Here is a 26,025-nt window from a genome sequence, read left to right on the forward strand (position 1 = left end):
TGTGAATGAGACGCCAGCCTGGTCTATGTAGCAAGTTCTAGGGCCCTGTCTCAAAAACTAAAACAAACCAACCAACCAACCAAACCAAATAAAGCAAACCAAAACAAACCAAAGCCCACCATTGCTAGTTAATTTTGGTTAACCCCCCAAATGGCTTTCCTGGTGACATGCTTTCAACAGAAGGACTTTGGTGGGGTGAACAGGATTGTGACTGAGTAGACAGAGTTAGACTAAGGGCAAATTTCTGCTTATGAAGAACCTCTCCTGATCCCCCTGCCCTCAAAGATTAAAAACCTTGGGCAAAGGCATCAGTTCCTGGTCAGTCCACACGGCATGTATCAGATCAAAACCATCCCCAACCCCCAGTCCTGACTGCATATAAACTTGTTTTGCTTTTCTGACATTTTGGTCTTTTCTTTGCCCTGCTCCCAGACCCAGAGACGGCCTTGGCAACTTGATCCCCAATAAACCTTTCTTTCTACCCATGTAGTGGTCCAGCTCAGTTGTCTTTCTACCCATGTAGTGGTCCAGCTCAGTCTTTTCACTATGCCCTTGCTTACTGGCAGGACTGCTGTGATCGACCAATTCCAGCGTGCTCTTTAGGTGCAACCCTCCTTGCCTTTAGTCTACACTACTAGTGACAAAGCTGTTTCCCAAAGTTACTTAGAACAGTTCCTTCCACCCCCTCCAGTGGGGCTGCCATATATTTATTTATTTTCTTACTTTTAGACAGGTACTCTCTATAGCCCTTGATCTCATGGAACTCACTGGACAGACCAGGCTGAGCAGCGCTGGTTTCACGGTGTGTGCCGCTGTGCCCTATCATGCATCTGTAATCCAGTTAGGATCAGTTTTCACAGTCCATACATTCTGCCCCGGGATATCTGACCCCCTTGGCTGATTTTTTTCACTTGCATAAACATAATTTCTCTCCTGTTCAGGTGTCGATAAGGACAGCCATTGTCAGATCGGTGCTTTTGTTTGAGTTTGTTTTGTTTTGGGGAACTGTCATGAGACTTCATGACAAGAAGGAGGAAAATGAGAACCACTTCTAATTCTCCCACGTTGCCAGATATAGAGGATTTTAATGGAGTTCAGTGTAGAGAATCCCATGGGCTGAGCTGTGAACCATTCTGTAACATCTGGAGGGCAGCGGCTTTGATTAAGAATTCTATGCCACCATGGCATTTATCAGGGACAAGGGACAAATGAGGGCTTTCTGACTCTGGGTCTACATAGCTGGATTTTATTGACCCTGTCAAAGGCTACACGGAAGGTAGTGGAGGCTTCAGAGTGAGGCTGCAGACCGAAGAGGACTTCCCAAATGACTAGCGGGAGTGGAGAATACAAACCATTTAGTACCTAAACGTAACCAGAGAAGATTCAGGAACTGCCCGTGTTTGGTTCAAGAGCAAGGACTGTGGAGGATGGACTGGTTTCACTGAGCAAATTTAAATACAAAGAAGGGAAGAAAAAAATCCAAATTCTTCCTGGCTGTGTCTTGTGTTTTGTTTGAGTGATATAATGCCTCTGGAGCGATGTACACACGAGTATAGATTTGTGCGTTACCTATCTGTAAACATAAATCATACCGCATTTCTCCTTTGAAATGAAAGGCAGTACACTACACAGTGATCTATTGTTTACCTTTAGTAATGTGCCTTACAGTTCTATACATATCAGAATATGAGGGCTTCCTAATTTTTTAAAAAGAAATTTAATTATGTATATGTGTGTGCAGGCGAGTACAGGTGCCAGACGTTGGATCCCTGGAACTAGATTATAGTTGCTTGTGAGCCACTCAGTGTGATGCTGGGAGTTGAACTAAGGTCCTTTGCAAGAGCAATATTCACTTTTAAACTCTGAGCCATCTCTCTAACCCCTGGGATTTTCCGGTTTTACTGTTGTAAAATTTGCAACATGCAGTGAGACTTTTGGCAATTACATACCACTACCCCCACTATCAAGGCAACGATAGGCCCACCCCAACGCCCACTAACTGCCCCTCCACGTTATTATTTCATTATGTAGCCAATGCTGGCCATGGCTGCAGGGTATTTAATCACGTTGGGAATCCCGGATTGTGTTATTTACTGGAAAAAAACTTGTTAGTAGTTGTGGCTCAGCCCTAGCACACACCTTTAATCCAAGAGCTTTCTGCTTATTGTAAAGAGGATTAAATAAAGCCAACCAAGAGGTGGAGCAAGCAACCAGTTCACAGGGGAATGAACCATAGAGAAACCAATGATGGTGGTGAGAGTGGGCTGGGGGACCACAGAGAGTAAGAGGAAGTCAGGAGGATGGATAGAGAGTCACACAGGAAGTAGAAAGGATGGGGCTTCATTCTGAGGGGATTTTGAGACTTCGTGGAGGTCGGGAGTTTAGTTTTGGAATGTCCAAGGAAGTTCAGCTTTTACCCCAGCACGTGGCTCCCAAGTCTTCACTGGTAAAATCGAATGTGTGAGGTTTTGTTAAAACCAATAGGCATAAATTTGTAATTTTTCCGCCTGCACCTTCCGTGTGCTGGGATTGCAGGCGCGAACCACTGGGGCCTGATTAGGATGCGGACCATTTTGATAGCCGCAGTAAGTCCCGTCATTCTCCTATGGAGCTGGTTGTTCCGTTCGATTGTTTTCAGGGAAAGGCTGCTGTCAAGGTCATGCGGCCGAGGATGATCATGCGTCCCTGATTCTTCGGCTTGGTTACGTTTTGCACCATTGTGCCTGGTTTACACTGCGCTGGGGATCTGTACCAGCTTCATGCCTGTTAAGCAATGGCTCTACCGACTGAGCTACTGATACAACTTGGGTTTGATTCTGGCGTCGATATTGTGGCACACACCCTTGTGTCAAGTTCCTTCCATCAATGCGCTTTCAATTCCCGAGCCCATCACGGGTTGCGCCTGCTCCCATCTTTTGCCGGGTTCTACTGAGCTGTGTGCCCTTGTGTTACTACTTGAAAGTAGATACCAGTCAAATGTGTCTCGCTGCTTTTGTCTTTTCTTTAAAAACCTAAAGCTTTATTGAAAGACATCTTGGTCCTTTCGTTCATGCATTTTAAAGGTAATGTTTATTCTTTAAGACGTTTAGTGTATGTGTGTGCATCGTAAAGTCTAGGGGACAGCCTCAGGTCTTGTCTTAGACATGGCGTCTTGGTAGGTTTCTGTTGCATTCACCAAGCTGGCTGGCCATACGCTTCTGGTATTCTCCTGCCTCTACTTCCCATCTCCCCCACAGAAGCACTGGGATTACAGATGGACGCTCGTCTGCATCCGGCTGGACACGGGTTCTTTTTTTTTTTTTTTTTTTTTTTTGGTTCTTTTTCTCGGAGCTGGGGACCGAACCCAGGGCCTTGCGCTTCCTAGGTAAGTGCTCTACCACTGAGCTAAATCCCCAGCCCACGGGTTCTTAAGATTCAAGCTCACCTTCAGATGTTTATGCAGCAAACCTTTCTCCACTGAGCCATCTCCCCAGAACTGTTCATGTGTCTTCTTAAGCTTCTTTCTAAGTTTCCTTTTAAAAAGTTTTGATAAAGATGGACTTTAAAACATTTTTATTTTGCTACGAGAATCCAAAAAGATGTTTATTTGAGACTGGAACTTACAGTGTTGACCAGGTTGGCCTCAAACACAGACATCCACCTGCCTCTGCATCCTGGGTGCTGGAGTTAAAGACGCACCACTATGTCTGGCTCGGAAAGACAGTTGACCCGTGTTTTGTTTCTTTGCTCAATTTGCTAAATATTTTATAGAACCTCTGGACATTTCTAGACCACTGTTACTCACTTTAAAATAAACATGCTTTTTCTTTTTCCCTTCTGTTTCTTTTCCTTGCCTGTTACCTTTCCTAGGCCTTCCATTTCAGAGATGAATAGATGTGTTTGGAATAGACACCCTTTCTTCTTTCTAATCCTAAGATTTCTTAGATTTGTTTTTCAAATTAAAATTTTATTTATTTCAGGCTGGCCTCCTGCCTCAGCCTTCTGAGTGCTAAGACTACAGACATGGGCTTCTACGCATGGCATGTCTCTTTGTGGCTTTCAGTAGGAGTTACTTTCAGACTGAGAGAATCCTTGTCCGCTTCTAATGTGTTCTGGTTTCTTTCTCTATAGAAAAACCATCCACTGGATGTCTCCCTGATTGATCTAATCCCACTTACCAAATAGTTCACATTTCCCCATCGATTCACAATGTTTTATCATGCAGTAAGTTCCCATATTTGGATCTAATCCTGTTGGTCTGTCCATTGACGTAATGATAAACTAATAGACCAATAAACAAGGATAAAGTCCTTTCATGTTGGACCGCGTGATTGACAGAGTACTTTCCCATCCCATTTGTTTTCCTTTCAGCGTACCTAAGGTGGCACTGAGGTTTTCCTCCTGTGGTTCGCATATCTTTCTTGTTAAATTGGTTTCTAGGCACTTTCATGTCTTTCTATGTGATCTTTGTTCCTGCTGTAGCAAATTAGAATTTTTTTTAAAAAACCACGAACACGGAGATTTCAGTGCACTAGCCATCCCACACCCAAATGTGTTCTGTTGTTGCCCACGGGGGGGCTTTCCAGTTGGTTCTCTTAGTTTCCCAGGTCTATGATCATCTCCTCTACAGACCAGTAATCACTCCTGGTTCCTCATTTCTAAACCTCTAATTTCTTTTGCTTTTCTGCCACCAAACGATTTCACAACACCAATAAATTGGAAGAGTTTTAAAAGCAAATGTATTCTTAAGTCTCATTAGGGTTTCTTGGGGCTGGGGATTTAGCTCAGTGGCAGAGCGCTTACCTAGGAAGCGCAAGGCTCTGGGTTCGGTCCCCAGCTCCGAAAAAAAGAACCAAAAAAAAAAAAGTTTCATTAGGGTTTCTAAAAGCTAAGAACAAACATGGACTTAATGCTTTTTCACTCATTTGAGGCAAATATTATTCTACTCCAGACCTTAATTTTACACATGTGACTTTGCCAACATGTGTGTGTTTTGTGTGTGTGTGTGTGTGTGTGTGTGTGTGTGTGTGTGTGATTCATCTAATCCTGTGCTGAGAAAGAAAGACAAGAAGCCACATCTTACCTTGAAGGGGGGCACCGAGAAACATGTAAAGTTTGGGTCTTTTATGTTGGGTTCCTTCCTAGCTGTCTACTGAAAGTGACCATCATTAACTTGGCCAGAGTTGCATTAGCCCACAGCCTGAGGTTTCTTCCAAATTTCTGCATTTCATCACCACCAGCAAAAACACTCCAACTTGCAGGAAGTAATCTGGAGGACTGCCCAGATAGATGTGGGTACGTTTGTATGCGGATTTCACTCAAGCAAATGACACAGTGTCAAACAGGAGGCTAGAACTAGGACTCAGTTGGGGGCAAGAGTGTGGGGAGCATCTCAAATCTTTTTAGATTTCAAATGCATGGGAGACTCAAAATATGGCGCTATGCTAACACTACACTAGTCACCAAGGCAAAAAAAAAGAAATTTTTGCTTGTTATCATCTGTAGTACTTTTTCATTGCTTGTCAGAGCTCATGCACAGGTGCACACGCCTTCTTGAAGCTCACCCACTGCTCTAAAAGGGCGTGTTGTACCTTCCACGATCGACACAGGCAGAAGGAACAATTGATGTAGTCAGAAGAAGTATTTAGAAAATGTTCTTTGGCCTTATAGCCACACTTCTCATGTTTTGTAGCTTTTAAGGCTTGGCACAGCTCTTCCACGATAAATATGATAATTTCCATCTTAAACAAACGCTTCCTTGTGTAGGAGAAGGAAACGGCGCCCCCAAGCCTATTTTTGTCTCTCTTGCTTTGTCCAAAAAGGGCTAGTCAATCCCTTCTTCTGTCTGCACTTGGAAAGTTAGTGTTGGCAAAAAGTCTGCCCTGGAAGGTGAAAAGGTTGGGGCTGGCTTCAGAGGGAGAGGAGGGGGTGGCTCCAGGACATGTGATACATCTTTCCCTCCCAGCTTGGGGTGAGCTTAAGGAAGCCACTTACTAGGTTGTCCACGCTGAACTTGATTGTTTGTACTGAATTACAGAAACCAATGTGGGCACTGCTTGGTTTTGAATGCCAGCATTTCTACTTGCACATTGGATGGGCTCAACCTTTCTCTGATCAGTCTTCTCATCTATTAGATTGATGCTTAAAGTTTAGACACCCTGTGAGGCCCCAGAGAATCAGCACATGTCGGAAGTTACAAAAGGAAGCAACAAGGAGGAAGAGCGCCACCAATCAGCACCATGTTCAGCACCTGTGTCATCATGTAAGCCTCCCATGGAATCATGGCTGCCATCCCAGTGACACAGAGAGGACAGTGGATCCAACTGTGTTTACATGGAAACTTCGGAAAAATTCCATTCTTGGGGCTGCGGTATATAGCTTAATCCACAGTCAAGTGCTTGCCTTCTAAGAGCATTGAAAAAAATTGAAAGAACATGTGCCAACATGGTGGGCTGGTGGGCACACACTTGTCATCCCAGCACTGGAGAAGCAGAGGTCAGGTGTCTCATTGGTGAGCTCTAGGCCAACAAGACCCTGTCTCTTAGAAGTGGATGGTGTTTCTGAATATGACTCCAGAGTTTCTCTAGCCTCTGCATGCTTACATTCAAGGGTACGTACACACACACACACACACACACACACACACACACACACACACATTCTCTGTTACTGTCTTTGACACTGTCTCTGTCTGTCTCTCCCCTTTCAATTCTAGCTGCAGGCACACTTTACAGCATTGCTAAGAAACAATATCCCCGTGTCCAAGCATTACATAATCTCTAGCCCATTAAAATGCTCCAGATTTTTTTTTGTTCAGTTGTGTTTCATTAAGACAAGCAATGATAACCACATTTTAAAAAATAAAATACTGTGGAAGTATTTCTGTATTGAGTACTTATCTCTTCACATAGTTCCTTCCTGTCCAAACTACCTTACACTAGCGTTCATTTTAGGAAAGAAGGCTACAAGATGGCGGATTACACCTGGACTCCCATGGAGTTAAATCCTGCTTGTCTTTAGGACTGGCAAGATTGATATTTATCAAACTGTATTTAAAACCAGTTAGAGGACTGTCATTAATTTTAGTATAACATTTTTTATTAATTCTTTGAGGATTCCATGCAATGTATTTTGGTTATACTTCCCCCCACAACTTCTCACAGATCCACCCAACTAGATACATAACTTTGTCTCATGGTTTTCTTCCCTTCCCTTCCCTTCCCTTCCCTCCCTTCCCTCCCCTCCCCTCCCCTTCCCTTTCCTTCCCGTCTGTCTGTCTTAAGGTCCACTGCATCCAATGCATGCTGACCATATACTTCTTGATGTGGGACCACCCACTGAAGTGTAGCTCTTCTATCAGAAGCCATGCCCTATTGAGAAAGAATCCTCCTTCTCCCCACGCTCTCAACTGTCAATAACTCCACAGCTAGAAGTGAGGGCTCTTGAGCCTCTCTCCTCCTCACAGAATGTTGACTGGCTATCTCTACAAAGATATTTTTTAAAAAGTTTATTGGAATAGGAACTATCATAGAAATCACATATAATAAAAGGAAGTCTTTTTGTGACCTTTCTATTTGTTTTACACACCTATGTAGGAAGTTGTGTGTGTCCTGGGTTGTGACAGAGTTGTAACAGAATACTCTTTACTATGTGGTTCCCAAGCTAAAGTATCATCAAGCTGTGCAAGCTGGTCAGGGCAATGTCTTGTTCTACTGAAATTATTGTTTCTCATAAGATTTTTTTATGGAGTACTTATTCATTGTAAACATATTTATATTTTCCAAAAGAATGGGTATGAATGGGCATGCAAAGTCAAAGAACTTAATTAGTACACCAGAGCATCCTGCCTGCCTGGAGCTGTAGCCTTGTCCACTGGGCAAATGTGAGTCCCTCACACCAGCACTGCTTTGTTACAGCTCAATAAGCACAAGAAGCCTGCAGCATGCCAGGAGCAAGTAAGACACTGGAAGTTCACCCAGGATGTTCATAAGGACCTGTGCTTATGGGTTCACTGAAAGAAAAATGATGACACCTGCTTGGCCTTGCTCTTCCAGGTCTATTTCTTGATATATATATATGTGTGTGTGTGTGTGTATTATATATTATAATTAATATATAAATTTAATATGTATATATAAAATAGCTTTTAAAACTTCAGTGTACAACCTTGTGTAAAATTCTAATAAACTTAACTTGAATACACAGAAATTTTTTTAAAAATTATTTTTATGGATTTTTGCCTGCATGTTCATATGTGCAGTCTATGTGTGCCTGGTGCCAGCCCAGGTCAGAAATGGGTGTTAGATCTCCTGGGACTGGAGTTATAAGTGGTTATGAGATGCCATGTGGATTCTGGGAATAGATCCAAAGTCCTCTGCAAGAGGGACAAGTACTGAGATGTCAAGAAACCTCTGAGCCATCTCTGCAGACCCTCAGGCCTAGTTCTTTGGCATAGTCTGAACAACAAAGACTGTTGTTGCAATGGAAAAGTAGATGTTGATGGTTTCTCTTTAATAGTAACAAAGAACTGAGGAAGGACGAGTGTACAGTAGCCTTGTCATAAAGTCGTTCATTTGATAATAATGTATGTATTTGTTGTCACATTTCTTACGTGTGTGTGTGTGTGTGTGTGTGTGTGTGTGTGTGTGTGTGTGTAGAAGAGATGGTTTTCAGGAGTGGGTTCTCTCCTCACATTGTGTGTGTCCCACACGTCAAACTCCGGTCACCAGGCTTTGTGGCAAGTGCCTTCTGGTTGTGCCATCTCGATAGCCCAGCACTAGTATTTGAAGACCACAGGGACCTTTACTTTTCGCCTTACTTAGTCATTGTGTGTATTGTGCAGAGTAAATAGCCCCTCCTTGTTTGTCCCCGGTTGGGAGCGCAAACTGTATCTCCCTTTTATTTTTACAATGTATAGCAGAGGAACAGGCATCATCAGGACTGAAAGCCTTTGGTCCATCAGCTCTTACCTCGGAGGAACCGGGAGCCTGGGACACAGTCTATCTGCACTTGGACTCTGAGTGTAGTTGAAGGAATTCAGACTATACACACACAGGAAAGAGCCTGGAAGCAGAAGACACACACACACAGGCTGTTTTCATGTCTTGCATCCATCTTCCTTGGAAAGCCAGTAAAGAGACCACAGCCATTCTACCATATCAGGAAGGAGTTTGAAGGTATAACCCCAACTCATGGAAAGAGCAGGTGTGCCGTCCAGGGTAAACTTGGGTTCCTTTCTCTCCCAAGCCCCAAATTCAACACTGAACTGTAGGGCTGGCACTAGAATGACTTGAAGGTTGCCTGGAGGTGATTTATTATAGGAGCTTGAGGTTTTTAATCCAGCTTTGGAAATACTCTTAAAGATCCCGCACTCCATTTTATAGACAAAGCTCACACGTTGTCTTGTTTTGTTGCTTTTGCTTTTTCATTAATGTAAGTCTGAACCGTCTGGACCCAGCGGTTGTAGGACAACTTCTGACTCTCTTTCTGATCAGGGAAAGTGCCCGCTGAGCTTCACAACTTCATCAAAACCCCCCAACACCAGTGATTTGTCTGTGAACCTGGAACCTTTGTCTCCTGTCCCCCTTTTAGTCTCTAAGGGAGACCTTTTACTACAGGGAGCTAGGAGCACAGTCAGCAACCAGGGGTTCACATAAGTCCAGAAAGACTCTAATGACATTGAACAAGCTCATGAGAAAACAATTCTATTCCTTTCCACATAAGGGGTGCAGCAGGGGTGTCTACTTTGTCTCTTTTCAGGGAAAGTAGCTTCAGGATAAGTTATGTTATCTGGGACTCTAAGGGTTGCTAGTCCAGGTGATGTGGGGAAAGAATGGGCCTTCAGCACCTACCATTGATGTTGGCGAAAAGCTGGACCTCTTCCAGGGTGTCCAGCTGCTTCTCGGGACAGCTGGATACACAGAGGGCCATGGGACCACGTCCCCTGTCTTTGACTTCCAGATTGCAGGCATTCATAAAGAACACATGTCTAGAGATGGAGGAAATTAAAACATGTCTCAGGGCACTGGCTCTCATTGGTTTACCTGTGGGCTTTGAAAATATAGCCCATACCACCACATAGGGGGCACAACAAAGGCAAACTTTGTAGCCTAGTGCTTCTAAAGAACTGAACACTTAATTAGCCAACTAGGAGCATCTTGTGAACCACGTTCAAATGTGAGCGAACATTTCGTCTTTAGACTCTGCATCTGAGAGGTGGGGGAATAGAACGAGAGTTACCTGAACACGGAGGAAGAGAAGAGTTAGTCAAGCTGCCCACGGTGTGCTAGAAGCTGGCACATAAATGCCTTAATGGAAACTGTTCCAAAGTGTTCCAATATGTTTCAGAGAATGGCTGGCAGAACTCAGGGAAGTGACCAGTGGGAAGGAAGGGAGCTGAGGTTGGGAAATTAAGACAGCATAAGAGCCAGGGCAGCCTGGAGAGCTTGCCTGTGGCTACTTAGTCACAGAGCTGGCTGTCATCATCAGTTGGCAGCTTGACTTCCCAGCTCGAGGTTGATACAGGCTGCTAAAGTCACAGGACCGTAGGGGAGGAGCCCTGGGAGCTGACCGAGACGGGGGCACGTAGTGGAGGGGTCTAGAAGCCTCTCTCCCTCCACTGGGGATGGGAGGAAGTTTGTACAAGAGAAATAACGGGACAGATTTTCTGGGTGGATGACGCCCACAGACTTCATTTTGTTTAAAAATTTAAAATTATGTTAAAATATACATCCAGTTTGCATCCTTAACCACTTCCAGCACACAGCTCAGGGCACTAAAGGCACAGATGGTTCTGTGCAACTGTCCCTGTCCCCAGGCTCCAGAAACGGTTCCAATAGACAAAAACTACTCATCCCTCCTCTTCCCCCAACCCCGGAAACCACCAGTTCATTTTTCTTTTTTCCTCCAAAGCATAATGCACACTACCTGTCTGAGTCTGAGACACTGTCAGGGGAGCTAAGCCTTGATTCATGCTCACTGGAGCCTTAGAACAGCCCGGAATCATAGGCACAATTACCAGTTTAAAAAGATGAAAACTGGTCTCCGAGAGGCTCGAGACTCTGACCCAGATCTCAGAGGCTCAAAGTGAGCCCAGGACTGGCTGGCTCTGTAGCTGCCTGCTTTCATTTTAAGACAGGCTGGCCGCGGTTTCAAATAAGAAGCGTTGCCAAGCTTTTAAACGAGCACGAAGTTTTGAAATAAAGCCCCTCTCCAGGTTGGAGACCTAACTCCAAAAGACTTACTTTTTTAGAGTCATGTCCTGCCCAGAGAGGGGGGCGCCTTCCACCGGAGAGTTCCTCTTGCCACACACATTGCCAAAGCTGTCATATCCAAAGAGGAGTCTTCCTGCCGCCCCGGCCACCACCGAGTAACCCATGATGAACACCTGGCAAAACCCAAGGGCATGTGACTGCCGGGCCACAGAGAAAGCCACCACCCCTCACATCCCTAAAGACACCAGTGTGAAACAAGCAGATAAACATGGAGCCTCTGGAGCTCCACAGCCCCCCCCTTCCCCAACAGCCATTCCAGCCAGCCAGGTAGGGTCTGGCTCTGTGAATGCTGGAGTAGCCGGTGTAGCGGGTGGGCAGCAGGGCGTCCTAGCGCACCCAGATTCCCCTCCTCTTTATCGTCTTCAAGAGGCTGCTGATTTTTTTTTTCCTACCAAACTTGACTGGGACAACTTCATTTTATCCCTTCCCCATGTCTGGGTTATCTAAGTGCATTGAGGCTGTGCTAAAATTTTCCTGTGTGCCTATTTGTGTGGTAGGTATGTTCTCATGTGTGGGTGCACCTGTGTACATGCATGTATATGTCAGAGGTCAAAGGTCAGAGGCCAGAGGTCAGAGGATAACTTTGACTATTGATCTGCAGACAATATCTACTTGGTTTTTTGTTCTTGTTTGTTTGTTTGTTTGTTTGTTTGTGGAGTCATGGTCTCTCTCAGGTTTAAAACTCACCAAGTAGGCTAGGCTGGCCAGCCAAAAGATCTGCCTTCGCCTGTCCCCACCTCTGATCAAATTCATGTCCTCTTACCCAAAGTAGCCACACTTAGTGCCTGAGCTACCAAGCATCCCGACTTTCTTTATAAGGTGTTCTTTTCATCTAATTTTAGAAAATCCTTTGCAAGGCTACACAGTTGATACAGATCAACGCACTACTCACAGTCCGAAGGAGTATTTGGGTTCTTGCTTAAATTTCACAAAATAAAAAACTTATAGAAAAAAAAAGATTTTCGGGATTTTTCAGTTTGGCGATGGGCATCTTGCAATCAACAGGTGTTTTTTGTTATTTTGTTGGTAATGGTGTTTTTGTTGCTTTGTAAGTCCACTTTTATAGGGAATTCAGAATCTTTGAAATTTCAGTCCAAACACCTGTACCATTCATACACATCTGATCGTCCTCTGCCAAGATTTCTTAGGAGCGTGTGGTAAGTTTACCAGCCTTTTACATACAGAATGCCACCTGAAAGTATATGGTACTCCTGGCAGGCTTATTCAGGGACAGAGGCTGTGGGACACTATCCATTCACATGAGGAATGGTCATATATTCCAAACCTAGGCTCCCTTAAAGCCAATGTATTTCAGAGGCTCTGCATTCTTTGTCAATTTTGAAATAAAAATAACCAACAAGCCTGAGCAGGTGTAGCCTGAGCAGGTGTAGCCTGAGCAGGTGTAGCCTGAGCAGGTATAGCCTGAGCAGGTGTAGCCTGAGCAGGTATAGCCTGAGCAGGTGTAGCCTGAGCAGGTGTAGCCTGAGCAGGTGGAGCTGAGCAGGTAGAGCCTGAGCAGGTGTAGCCTGAGCAGGTGGAGCCTGAGCAGGTGGAGCCTGAGCAGGTGGAGCCAGAGCAGGTGGAGCCTGGGCAGGTGGAGCCAGAGCAGGTGGAGCCTGGGCAGGTGGAGCATGCTGGAAAGCCCAGCTCTAGAGGCAGAATAGTGAGGGTCAGGAGGGGGTTATGACCAGCCTGACTTCAAGGCCAGCCCAGGCTGCACAAGACCCTGTCTCAAACAAACAAACAAACAAACAAAACAAAACAAACAGACAAAAAACAAAAAAAATCAAAAACAAAAAGCCCCCAAGAGTATTAAATAATCTCCAATTGCTCAGTGTATACCAGAGACTGTTACCAGGGAACACAAAGATAAACAGAACCTAGTGCCTACCCTCAAAATCCAGCCCCCAGGGTGGTGGTGGTGGTGGTGGTGGTGGTGGTGGTGATGATGATGATGATGATGATGATGATGATGATGATGATGACTGGTGACTGTACTCAGTCAAGGTTGGACAAAGAGGCTCAGCGGAGGATACCAGACTTAGTGGACCACATAGGGGAGGAGACCCTTGTTCCTTCCCACGTCTCAAGTTCCTCCTCAGTTTCATTATTGAGAGTTCTAGGCTAACAGGTCACCTTTGCTAAGAGGAAAGATTGCTCCTTTTCTACTTCAAGGCAGTGTACGGAAGTGTGGCTCAGTGTGTCTATGTGTGTGGCTTGCTTGATAAGTTGATCCAACCTCAGCAACCTCTATCTTCCTAGGCTAGAATATGAGTCTTGATGTCATCTGGACTTGGGAGTGGTGTGTGTATGTGTGTGTGTGTGTGTGTGTGTGTGTGTGTGTGTGTGTCTGTGTGTGTGTGTGTTTGACTACCTCACCGGAGATTTTTCTAATAGCAACATTATATTTTCTATGTATCATGACTTCACATGTGACATCTCCTTTGGGAAGTTTGGGAAGGGTGAGGGTTAGGGTTTACTTGAGTTCCCTCCACACTACTGTGAACCATCGCTGCGGTTTTAATTCCACACAGGAGGTAGCGAGCAGTGTAACGAGACCCTTGAGAAATGGACCTCAAAGAATTAAAACTTTCTCAGGGGACCCCAGGTACTCCCCGCCACTACAATCCACATCTCCCAGGAAGAGCCTTCACTCTGCACTGATATCTGTCACACAGCCCAAGCCACATAGGAGCATTTCCTGGCTGTTTTCCTGGCTTCTAAAACTCTTAACAGAAAAGGTGGAAAGAAACTAACAACTTTCTGCCTCCAGTTCTGCCCAAAGCTGTAAATGAACACACTTTTCTTCACCAATGCCTGGATTTCTTTTATTAGGCTGAGGCTGGCCAGCTCCTCAGGGTCTGGACTCCAGTATAGGAAGTGTGTGTGTGTGTGTGTGTGTGTGTGTGTGTGTGTGTGTGTGTGTGTGCTGTGGGCTCAGATGCAGTCACTCCGAGCTGGGTCTGGGTAAACGGGAGTATTGAAAGATGACTGGGAAAGGGTGAGGTGGGAGAGGACACGGGAGGGTAAGTAGAGGCGGGGAGCACTCGAGCTTCAGACTTGCTTTCTGCTTCTGTGTTTCACACAAGCATAAGCACAGGCTGGTGCTCTTTCTGTTTGCAGGGACCAGTTCTGGTGGCAAGCCTGACATCCTCCCCAAGCCTCTTTATCCAGCCCCAGCCAGGGGTAGCACCATCAATAATCCTGTCCTACACTTGGCCAATCGGTATATCCACTGAAAGACCCGGAAGTGGAGCAGTGGATGCACTCATGAATGTGTGCACACACGAGTGCGGGTGGGCACACACACAGGAACACACACACACAAACACACACAGGAACACACACACACACAGGCATGCATGCACGCAAGCACCACACATGCATGCACGCGCACACACACACACATTGTGTCCTGCTTTAAACAGGTATTGGAAGCTAAATTTTCTTTGCAGACGATGAAAGCAGCCAGTCAGCTAAAAAAGAACTCTTTTGCCCAACACAGCAAAGAGAACCTGGGCATATGGAAAACTTTACATTTATCTTACAAACAAAGTATATACTTTCTCTGCAGCTTCCAGCTCAGGGCTTGCAATGTCTCAGCCAGCTCATAATTCTTCAGGCTGGGAAGGGCCATCTATGATCTTCTCCCTAGGCAGCTGCTAGCCTGAGAGTTTGAGCGGTTAAGGGGGCAAGGGAGGATCATTAAATAACATTAACAGCCCAAGGTCAAAGCTGTAGACACAGGAGGGACAGCTGCTCCCTACATGGACATAACAGCAGGACTGGAGAAAAACAGCAACCGTTGATAGGGAAGGCAACGAGGCTTGGTAGGTACACGGCCTTCTCTGAGCTCCTTAAGGAGAGTTTGGAGGGCCTCAGTACGAGCAGAAGCAGTAGGAGCAATAACACATTCAGGCCCAAGCTTCCACTGTGTCTCTAACTGCATCTACGCAAAAACCATTTGGAAAGTTAAAAATTAAATAAACGTGTTCTTTACTTGGAAAGAACAAATGTGGTTTCCACAGTCAGTTCAAACTAAAGTCGTTTTAACAAAGGTAATTACTATTAGGCAGATATTATAGGGCAATGCGAGTTAATCATTCACTATGTAGCACACAGCACGCCCCAATATGGCATGGGCGACTTCATTAGCACAGCCTTTGAACAAGGCGAATGAAGCTCTAAGAACAAGAGTGGCAAGACTCAGCTCCAAGAGACTTCCTGGGCAGGGTCTGGTGGGGAGCAATCACGTATACAAGTATGCTATGGGAGGGTTGCATCGTTGCTAAACACAGTAGATCAAGGACGTGTGTGTGTGTGTGTGTGTGTGTGTGTGTGTGTGTTCGAGCATGTGGGTGTATGTGGGTTTGTGTGTACATGGTTTAAAAAAATCTCTTTCTTGGCCTTTCTTGATTTTTCCCTTTGTTAGAAAACAGCAAACGTTGAGAAATGCTTGACTTGGGTATGGCTGATGTGAAAGGACTTCTGCTCTGAGAACTTGGAAAGCAAAGGAATGCACAGCCCCCTTACTAAAGAAAGGCCTTGCTGCAAACTGTGGTTCTCCATATCCTAATGGAATTACCCAATACATCTTTGGTCTCTGGCAGGAAGACAGTCTTCTCAGAGACTTTAGGAGATTGTGAAATCCCAGAATAAGAATTTCTTAACTCATGGTCATTCTAAACCAATCGCAGGAGTTTGTCCTTGCAGCATAAACTTTAAACCATTGGCATCTAAGACACACTTGTATCTGGACTCACAAACACCGGGGACTTAGGCCTGCCAAGCAGCCAGACTTACCAAACCAGTCCAAAAGAGAAAGAACAAGACTAGCCACGCCGTATCTGTGCATTTTCTATAAATTTGGGGTCGCCACTCTCTCTGCCTTGTTTTCTCTGCAGAAACCTTCCAGGAAAATGGAGAGTTGAGAAAAGCAAGAGAAATAGTCAGGTGAAATCAACCGAACCCAATCCTATCCAAACGCTGCTTAAAGTAACTTAACTTTGTCACTGGATGCTTTCTCCTGGGGAGACCTGCTCTCTGCAGGATGAATATGAAATCCCCCGGGTACCAAGTTCTTACTGGAGTTAAGACACCCCCCACCCATAGTCCCTTGCACCTTTCTGGCCCTGGCCCAACACTTGTGTCAGGTACTGTGTCGCCAGGACCAGGTGTCCTTAAAGGAATAGTGTCGCTGAAAAAGTGACTGGTCTCCCAAGGGATAGAAGAGCCGGAAGCGTCCTGTCTGTGCAGGTGCCTGCAGAGGACGCTTCCCTCAGGGCCCAGGTTGTCGCCCTTACCAGGTACTCTGCGCCCAGGCACTGCATGGTACACTCTGCAGCTGGGATTGGCAGCGGTGGTGGTCGTGGTGCACTCGGGATAGAGGTGCGGCGACCAGGCCAGGTGGCCCAGGAGGGGCGGGCAGGGCGAGCAGGGCTCCGCGCCACCTAGCGGTCCGGGACGCTGGTCCCCCTAGGCCCGCCCTTTCCGTGGTGGCTTTAGCTGGGAGGACCTGCTTAGAGCTGGGGTGGCACCCGCGCAGCCCCGGTTCCCAGGAAGTGCACCTGACCACTGTGCACCGCCTGGGCCGGTTGCCAGTGTCTGGAGTTAGAAGTAGGGCCTCAGGGATCATTCCTGAGGGCGGGGAGCTTGCAGGGGTGTGTCCCACACAGGTAAATGGTGCTTTGTGTGTACAAAATCCTGCCCTGAAAAGCTTCACCAGTTTTCTGCGAGGCGCACCGAATTGCCGTCTGTTTTTATTCTTGATCGGGGAAACTGAGGCACTGGACAGCAATGGCGTTCTGAGAGACACTCTGCCAAAGGGCTCACCATTCCAGCTGCTATTTCCACAAGGCTGAATCTTCTGCAGCGTGGGCCCTGAAGAAGTTTGAGTCCCAAGAACACAAAACTTTCAGATGACTGATTTGATATCTCCCTCTGTCTGTGTCTCTGTCTCTGTCTCTGTCTCTCTGTGTGTCTGTCTGTTTTATGTCTCTGTGTCTATCTCTATCTCTCACTCCTCTCCTGTCTCTGTCTATCTGTTTGTCTCTGTGTCTCTGTGTCTATCTCTACCCTCTTTCCTGTCTCTTTCTGTCGGTCTGTCCATCTGTCTCGGTGTCTGTCTATCTCTATCCAGTCTCTGTCTGTCTGTCTGTCTGTCTCTTTCTCTCCCCGTTGTGTGTGGGACACTCACTTCCCCTCCTCTTTGCATCGTCATCTGACTGTCCAGTGAGCATCCTTTGAAGCATACCGGGCGTTTGTGTTCCTGGCGACAAGTTTTCTCTTCAGCATTCAGGTGGGTACCAAAGCACTGCTGAGGTGAGGAATTAGACGACTGCAGAAGACCTTCCTTCTCAGTCCTCTTTCAACTCTTCTACCTGCCCTTCCACACCCTCGGTCTGCTTCACCCCATAGGGTAGCACTGGATTGAGCAGCAGTCAGTAAAGCGTTAGAACTGGGGGCGCGAATCAGGTCTGTGCAGTTCACGTGCGTATGGTTGTGAGGCCCTGATCGACAGGCATGACCGACCACCCACACCTTTAAAGAAAGTGGCTGTCTCTCCTGCCCAGCACCCACCAACTGTCAATAGCTCCTCGGCTAGCGGTGAGGACTATCGAGTCTTTCTTCACTCCACAGGGCAGCATTGACTGGTTTGATCTTGGGCAGGTTCTGATCAGGCAACCGGAACCACTCTGCATTCCTAGGTGCAGTAGCCCCGTCTTGTTTCAGAAGATCTTATTTTGCTCTGGATCTCTCTGACCTTTGACTCTTACAGTCTTTCTGCTTCCTCTTTTGGCATGCTCTCTGGGTCTTGTGGGAGTAACTAGGTGGAAGAGTTGGAGGTGAACAGCATCAGAATATTGCATGTGTGTATAAAAATATAAAAGGATCGTATAAATATTATATTAAAAATAACCAGGGGGTGGCTAGAGGGTAATGATACTTAATAGAGCTCTGGTGGGTGGGGCGGAATTCCTTCTATCTTCCTCCCACTCCTAGCTCTCAGGACCTTCCTGAATGCATGCTTCTCAGAAGGAGTAGCTGGAACTCCAGGGGACCCTGAATCCCCCCCACCCCCGCATCCCCCTGCAAATAGACACTGCAGAACTACAGAAAGACCACAGTTGTCACAGCGTATCAAACACATCGGTACTAGAACTGATGGATGGAGAGGCTTAAATACTCATGGGATGTATAATTATATTTACAGCGATGATCATCAATGAAGCAGGAAAATAAAGAGGAAACAGAACAAAAAGAGCTCTGCTAGGCACAGAGAATATAAGGATCAGAATGAAAGCCTATTGGCTCCATTTTGTAACCGTGTGGGTTAAGCTGTGGAAGAGACGTGGCTGAAGCTGAGTGAGTGAATGGAGAGGCTGCAGTGTTTGTGTGACAGTCACATCTCTTGTCTCTTACGTTTGAAGGGCCCGTGGAGGCATGAGCGGCCTGGTGAAACTTCCTACTTTCATCCACCACGTATCTGCGCCCGTCTCTTAGATGTCTCTTACGTCTCTTATGGTACACGCCGCTCTTGAGAAACCATTTTCTTCTTTCAAAGTGTGAAGGCAATTCTTTGTGGATCTCTGAGACCTGGTCCTGAAGGGTGTTACCTGGAGATGCTCATTGGAGAAAATGCCGCCGCGGGGTAGATGTGTTTCGTTATATATAACACAAGTCGTAACGCTGAGAAGTGCCACCGAAGGACATGCCCAGTGCCCTCTCTTATGAGATAGGAAGAGGGAGAAATAATTTCCAAGGCACCTGGAAACCCCCCTTCCCTGTGTCTTCTCCACTGATCAATGTCTTAGTAGGTAAACCAAAATAAAAGTTTGAATATATACAGAAGGAAAACTTAAAATACCCCAAAAGAGGACTCGTGACTAAAAACTCCGTCAGTAGCTGTGAATGCCCACTACTGGATCCTATCTGAATCAAAGGCCTCGGAGGAAGAGCTGAAGGAGGGTGTTTGAAGACTGGGAAATGGCATAGGACAGAGAGAGACCTGAAGGACAGATGTCAGCCTCTTAGTGACTTCAGACTGGTACTCATTGTCCACTTGTGTAAATGTCGTGGTTGGCGGAGCTCATTTGTCTGCTCTGAAATGTGAGAGTACGCTTGCATTTCATGATTCCAGAAAACAAGAATGACATCTGCGTTTGCTTCGAACCAGGACTCTCATATAAATCTCAGTAGTGATTAATATATATGGATGTTTCTAGAAAAACAACCTAAGTTTTATTTCCTGAAGTCTTGCTGCATTTGATGATGTTTCAGTGGGCCTTTCATGACAGTGATAAATACCACACAAACATCACCTTAGAGAAGGAAAAATTTACCTTGACTCAATGCTTTGAGGCTTCAGTCTACCATGGCTGGAGGATTTAGGGGACAGAAGAGCTCTCTATGATGGCCAGAAAGCAAAGAGGAAGAACCAGGTGCCTTCTCCTTCTTCATGCTTGTCTCATCTGAGTCCCCTGCCTTTGGCTGGAGAAGTCGACATTCAGAGTGGGTGCTCCCTCATAGTTAATCCTTTCTGCAAGCAGATAAGCCCAGAGGAGCGCTTTCCTACTCCTAGGCGTCTTTCCATGCTACCACGATGGCAAGGTTAACTAGGACAGACTCCCTATGCCATCTTCTCCTCCTCCACCCAACAGTTAACGTGTCCGTTTGGAGATGTGTAGAGTTGCAAAGTCAGGAAAACCACTACCCACCCTCACAATTGGCTCTGATTTAAAAATTCTTATATGGAGATCTTCTCAGGAGAATTATCTTGAAGCCTGTAATCCAACAACTTTTTCCCCGTTCTTTGTGAAGTGAAGCCAAAAGAAAACAGAAGGAAGGAGGCAGGGGACACGTTGGTGTGCACAGAGAAAGAGTAACTAATTGTTGTGAGTGAGAAAACCTAGGCTAGAGGGCTTTTCCCAGCTCTGAAAACCTATGATGTAAAAACACATGGTATTTGTATAAAAACTAAATGCCGGAGGCAAGTAAACTTCAAGTGAAAGAGAAAAAAGTGGGAGAGAGCTGACCAATTAAAGCTAACACTTCTGGCTCAGTGGTAAAGAACACAGACTGCTCTGCCAGAGGTCCTGAGTTCAGTTCTCAGTAACCACACGGTGGCTCACAACCATCTGTAATGGGATCCGATGCCCTCCTCTGGTGTGTTTGAAGACAGGATAAATAGATCTTTAAAAAAAGCTAACACTTCTTCTTTGAAGAAAAAAACTAGGAAAGAAAAAGAGGTAGGACTCTGTCTGGTAAGATCAACAGAATAGGGATAAAGTATGCATAATCTCTTATTTGGAAGATTCTAGATGGCTTCTAACCACAGGGCAGCAGTGCCATGTCTGTGCTTTGTTTTTTCTCTACACAATTATTTTCCTTTGGCTCTATAGCATTTATTTCCCTCTTAGTCCATATCCATGTTTTATGCGAGCTATATTATAGCACGAATTAGATTCTTTTTTTTTTTTTGGTTCTTTTTTTCGGAGCTGGGGACCGAACCCAGGGCCTTGCGCTTCCTAGGTAAGGGCTCTACCACTGAGCTAAATCCCCAGCCCCACGAATTAGATTCTTTCATAGGCCAGCATGTACTGTCTTCAGGAAACCTTGAAAAACCTTGCCCCGGAGGGCTAATGTAATTATCACTTTCTAACAGCAGATGGCACTATAGGCCAGTAGATTTTATTTTTTCTTCATTGATTCTGCACTAGTCATCTTCTACGTTTTGGTTATTCACCTATTAACCATTATTATTTTTAAAAATTTAAGGCAGATTATATTCCATATATATGTTTACTTCAATGCTGTACGTGCCTTCAAAACCTGTTAAATTGATGCTCCTCATAAATCCTTTAAGTTGCCTAACATATTTAACATATTAGGAAACTTAGCATTCCTAGTGGTTAACTGATGTGTTACCTTATTGCTAATGAAGATGGAGGTTATGCAGACTCAGGTGTGAGGCCAGACTCTAACACATGCCAACTGTCTGAGCTGGGTCAAATTTAACATATCCGTTATCGGCTTCAGTTTTCTTGTCTTTTAAAATGGCCGACTTGGATGAGTCTTGTTTTTCTGCAATGTAAGTGGGCTCCAGACAAGTTCCGTGACTTCTGGCTGGTGTTGAATACTTCTTGAAACATTTAGTTAACTGCGTGCAATACCAAACAGACCCTTTTAATTGGTAATAATTGGGAGAGTTTTTCTAGACCATTATTTAGTGAATTAGCTTGGGAGGGGAGCTGTGTTTATATAAGACCAAAGTTATATAACTTTGACTCCCACCAAAGTATCTGCTCCTGGTCTCTAACGCTGTGGTTTCAGGGAAGAACTTTCTGGAAGGGCTTCGAATTGGCATATTCCAGGGCCACCCAGACTTATCAATGTGAAACCTCTGATCCGAAATACGACCTCCCATAACCCGCTGGGCTTGTCTTCATTGGCTCAGTTCCTACAGTGCTTGCCTTACGGTGATTCACGTATCGGGTAGGGGAGAAAGAAGCCTGCAGAGAAGTCCCTCTGCCCACTCTGCTTTCCAGCCTGTCGTACATCTTCCATCTGAGGTGGTTTCCACTTACGTGGCAGCTTCCCCCTCATTGTCAGGGAGGAGACATCATCTGCACGGTGTGGAATCGCAGAGGCGAGAGAGAGCTCCAGACGGGTGAGCGCGCATTCTGGATAACTGAAGTTTACTTAGCTGAATTCTGCCCCTCCCTGAAATTCACGCATAGACACCCCAGTCCCCAGGGTCTCAGCGTTTGGAGATGGGGCTTTTAATTCAACCCTTTACATTTCGGGGTTAAAGTGGGGTACTTAAGAAGGGCTTCTGCCTATCTCCTGTGGCGCTGGACAAGTAGCTCAGTCGCAGGAGTCCCTGTCTGGCTTGCAGGAAGCCCCAACTTTGATTTCCAACACTGCACGCTCCTGTAACCCCAGCACTTAGGAGAGGAGGGAAGGGGACAGAAGTCCAAGAGCAGTCTTGGCTCTAAGGTAAATTGGAGTCCAGGGTGGCACAGGTGAGACTCAGTCTCAGGGTTTTGTTTGTTTGGGTTTTTTTAGTTTTTCACAGACAAAGGTTTTTAGACGTAGCACACACAGAACAAAGGCCTCGTGAATTCATAAGGGGAAGGCATGCAACTCAAGGGTCTGGGAAACAAACAGGCATTTTGTACTTCAAGCCTCCAATGCTGTCAAGAAGTACCTTGCTGTTGTTTAAGCTACCCAGCTTGTGGGGTTTTGTCACGGAAGCCCTAGAAAACACACCAAGCACTATTCGCCGTTCATTCACTCAACAAAAGCACTTTGACAGTGTCCTGCGTTCTAGCTCAGACTTAGTGCGCCTAATACTGTGAGAGGTCCATGTATGCAGTGGTGGACCTGAGCAGTTCACGAGGCTGGAGAAACAGGCTTGGGGTCCTCCCCACACCAACACATCTACGAGCAGCACCCAGGGATGTCCCATCCCCTCAGCCCTGACCTGCGTACGGGCACGCATCACTCACCAGTTTCTGGTCACACTTTCATGGCTTCAGTGACACTTACGATGCCCGCTTGCTTGATGACATAACTTTGTTCTTTTTCGAACATGTGTCTTGAAGGCAGCTTAGGGTGCCAAAAACCTTGAATCTGTGCATCTATCCATCCATCATTCATTCATCCACATTTCTATGTACTTATTTGTGTCTACATGCGGATATGATCTAGCCATACAAGCACGTGCATATGGGATTATATATGAATATTTGTTGGCAGGCCTAATGTTACTACTTCTGTAGGTTCGATCGCCCACTCTGAGTCTATTTTTCTGGACGTATATTAAATATGAGGAGACAAGGCCATGGTGAAGTCAAACGCAAACAGTGGTGGATGTCGGCTCATGATGGAGCAGGGCAGGGTGCAGAAGTGAGACCATCTGCAGGTGTGAGTTAATGCCGAGCACAACTGGGGTCCCAGAGCTTAAAAGAATCTTTGAGCGTAAGGAGATACAGACCGTGGCCTCCTCTATTGACACAGTGTGGTAATTCAGGGGCAAATAGCATTTTGATGAAACAGCAGAATGGCTTCTTTGCACAGGGGATAACGTGCTCTTTTTCCATATTGACAGAGCGGGTGTTAGAAGCATTCGTGATGCCGGGAGATCATTTTGAGGGTTACCGTGAGCCACATCATGGTCACTTACGATGCCCCGAGCCTTGCACTGAGGCATGTAGCTCCTCCTGGCGTCTCCATCCCACCCTAGGGCTTTCCTGTATCCACCACTGCCCCTGTTGTACACACCCTTTGGTATTTTCTCCTATTAGTTAATTGATTAATTAATTAATTAATTAGAAACAGGGTCTCATGAATCTCAGGCTGGCCTTGAATTCACCAAGTAGCAGGGGATAACCTTGAACTCCTGCTCCCAAGTGCTGAGATTACAGACATGAGCAACCACGACCATGTACGCAGCTCTGGGGATAGAACCAAGGCTTCACACGTATGGAGACAAGCGCTCTGTCAACTGAGTGACGGCTCCACCCCCCTTTTCTCTCTACCTGTTCCAGTATCATTGTTTCTGTTTTCTTCCACCTCTCATTTTGAACTGTTTTCTCTTACAAGTTTTAAAATTTAGAACCATTTCCTTTTTTGAGTATTTTTATTACACACACACACACACACACACACACACACACACACACACAGAGCGTGTAAATGCCTGGTGCCCCTGGAGGTCAGAAAAGGGGGTCAGGTCCTCAGGGAGTGGAGTACAGATGGTTGTGAGATACCATGTAGGGGCTGATAAATGAATTTGGGTCCTCTAGAAGACTAGAAAGTGCTTTAACTGCTTAATCATTTCTCAGCCTCCTTAGAGCCATTTCCAAACAAGGACACGCTCTCCCCTTTTGTTAACTAAGACAATTAATGGATGATTCCTCACCCCACCCTTTCTTTCTTCATAGTTTGGTGATTTACTATTCATTTTTAAAAGCTTGTTGCTATTAAAAAAAATCACGATATTGAATTATCTGCTAATTAGAAACAGCACAGAACCAGAATAGTTTTTCTGCCTGCGCTCAAAGATGTTAGAATAAGATCTCACACATTCAGCTTTCCCAGATGAACGATTTATAGTTTTTAACTGCAGTCGTTCTCATCTGTTCACGTTCAACTCTTCTTGCTGTTGTAATGGCCCTTGTCTGAGGCTTTGGTGGGGCCTCCTGAGCTGATGGCAGACAGTGGACTGCAAGTCTGGACAGTGAACAAAAGGAGATACGACAGTGCCGGTCACGACCCCACTGACTGATCGGAGAAGACATCTGATTGGCAGCAGCTGGCCCAGACAGTCTCCTGAGGTGGGCTGGGTGACAGGAAAGGAGTCTGGAGCTCCTGGAATCCTGAGCCCAGGCACCTGATTTCACTCCCTGAAGTCACCAGCCCTGCTCTGTGGACTTTCACCCAGTCCTGCCTCCAAATACTTACAATTTAACCCAGAAGATGTAGCCAGATGACTTTAAACAGAGCACATGAGCCTCAAACTCTAAGTAATTATTTACAAGACAAAGTGAGCAGCTGGCGAACTCTACCCTGCTAGGCGGAACGGGGTCCTGCTAGGCGGAACCGGGTCTCTCGGGCAAAGCTCTTGCTAATCGGTTGATTAATGAGAGCTGAGCCACGATTTCTCTTCTACACTAAATATACAAGGCATCTTGTGTTTTGTTTGAGTGTTCTGGATTTTTTGTTTTTTCCTCTGCGACAATGGGATCCAAAGAGAAACCCAGGAGGAAGCGAAGGATGAGAAAACGGATGTTAGGATGTGATCACAGAAATCGTGGGGAGAGAAGCCCCGCTGTGATCGGAAGGATGAGCCGGCCAAAGTGTGACTTCTTTGAGATATAGTTAATCAGCTCCAAACGGAATCTAGTGGAGCATTTCGTAGGCTGGAAGCCTTGGAAAACAGCATCTTAAAACTGTCTCTTAAATGTATGTTTAGGCAAAACGTCATCGTCTTCCTTGGTTTAGTGCTGGGGACTGAACCCACGGCTTTAATCACCTGAAGCATTTGTTCTGCCACTGAGCTCAATTTGTTGAGTAAATAATCAAACTTGAAAGGGAATATTATGTTAGAAAACGTATTAGAGCAACAGTGAGGACAAGGTACAGTTCCGGGTAGCAAATTCAGGGGCCTCGAGATCCTGTATATCGCACAGAATGTGTTGTAAAGTGAAAGACTATGTAAACAAGAAACAGAATTAATTATCGTTAGAGCAAGTTTTCACATAGAGACAGGAATAGAATAAATTTACAGCAAACAGTGAATTAGATTGCAAATAATATAAATAAAATAAATATCAACAAAATAACTATAAACAAAGAGAGTCACTACATGTTTGCGCTGAAATGGTAGCCCCAAACAGGTTTCCATTCCATCACCAAAAAGCCTCACGTATATAAAGGGAAATGCCTGTTAGGTTACTAGAAGAGCCTGCATGGGATGAGCTATGAAATGGTACAAAGACTCATGACTGTGGGACATAAATTCAGAGCTCTCTGAATCCAAAATTAAAAAAGATATTGCATTTTCTGTGAATACGTTCAAAATTATTCTTAAGTATAAATTTAAAAGCCTTGGGGGAAAATACAGAAAGATGGGCAATGACATAACTCTCAACTTCTCCAACGAAGACTCCTGGACTTGTAGGCAGTGCCAACATCGAACGGCCCCACCCCAGGTTTATTTGCTTTATTTTGGAGATGGGGTCTGGCTAAGTTGCCCAGGCTGGCACTA

General features: G+C 45.5%; 1 protein-coding gene and 1 long non-coding RNA gene across 6 annotated transcripts in view; one reads left to right on the top strand and one right to left on the bottom strand.

Annotated features, from left to right (window-relative positions):
• Slc44a3 (solute carrier family 44, member 3) overlaps nt 1–16,830 on the bottom strand; it is a 76,175-nt gene extending 59,345 nt beyond the window's left edge. For 2 of the 5 annotated variants that reach the window (NM_001439428.1, NM_001439429.1), the window contains 5 exon segments: nt 8,949–9,042; nt 9,831–9,967; nt 11,223–11,365; nt 16,056–16,160; nt 16,556–16,685. In NM_001439428.1, coding sequence (NP_001426357.1) covers nt 8,949–9,042; nt 9,831–9,967; nt 11,223–11,365; nt 16,056–16,160; nt 16,556–16,582 — 506 coding nt within the window. In that variant the 5' untranslated portion in view covers nt 16,583–16,685. 5 annotated transcript variants of the gene reach the window in all.
• Nucleotides 16,730–25,611, top strand: LOC134485681 (uncharacterized). The gene is made up of 2 exons (XR_015676840.1): nt 16,730–17,550; nt 18,683–25,611. It is a non-coding gene; the product is annotated as an uncharacterized LOC134485681 (long non-coding RNA).
• The last annotated feature ends 414 nt before the right edge of the window (nt 25,612–26,025 follow it).

The sequence above is a fragment of the Rattus norvegicus genome, chromosome 2 (assembly GCF_021556685.1).
Source record: "Rattus norvegicus strain SHRSP/BbbUtx chromosome 2, alternate assembly SHRSP_T2T, whole genome shotgun sequence".
NCBI lineage: Eukaryota > Metazoa > Chordata > Mammalia > Rodentia > Muridae > Rattus > Rattus norvegicus.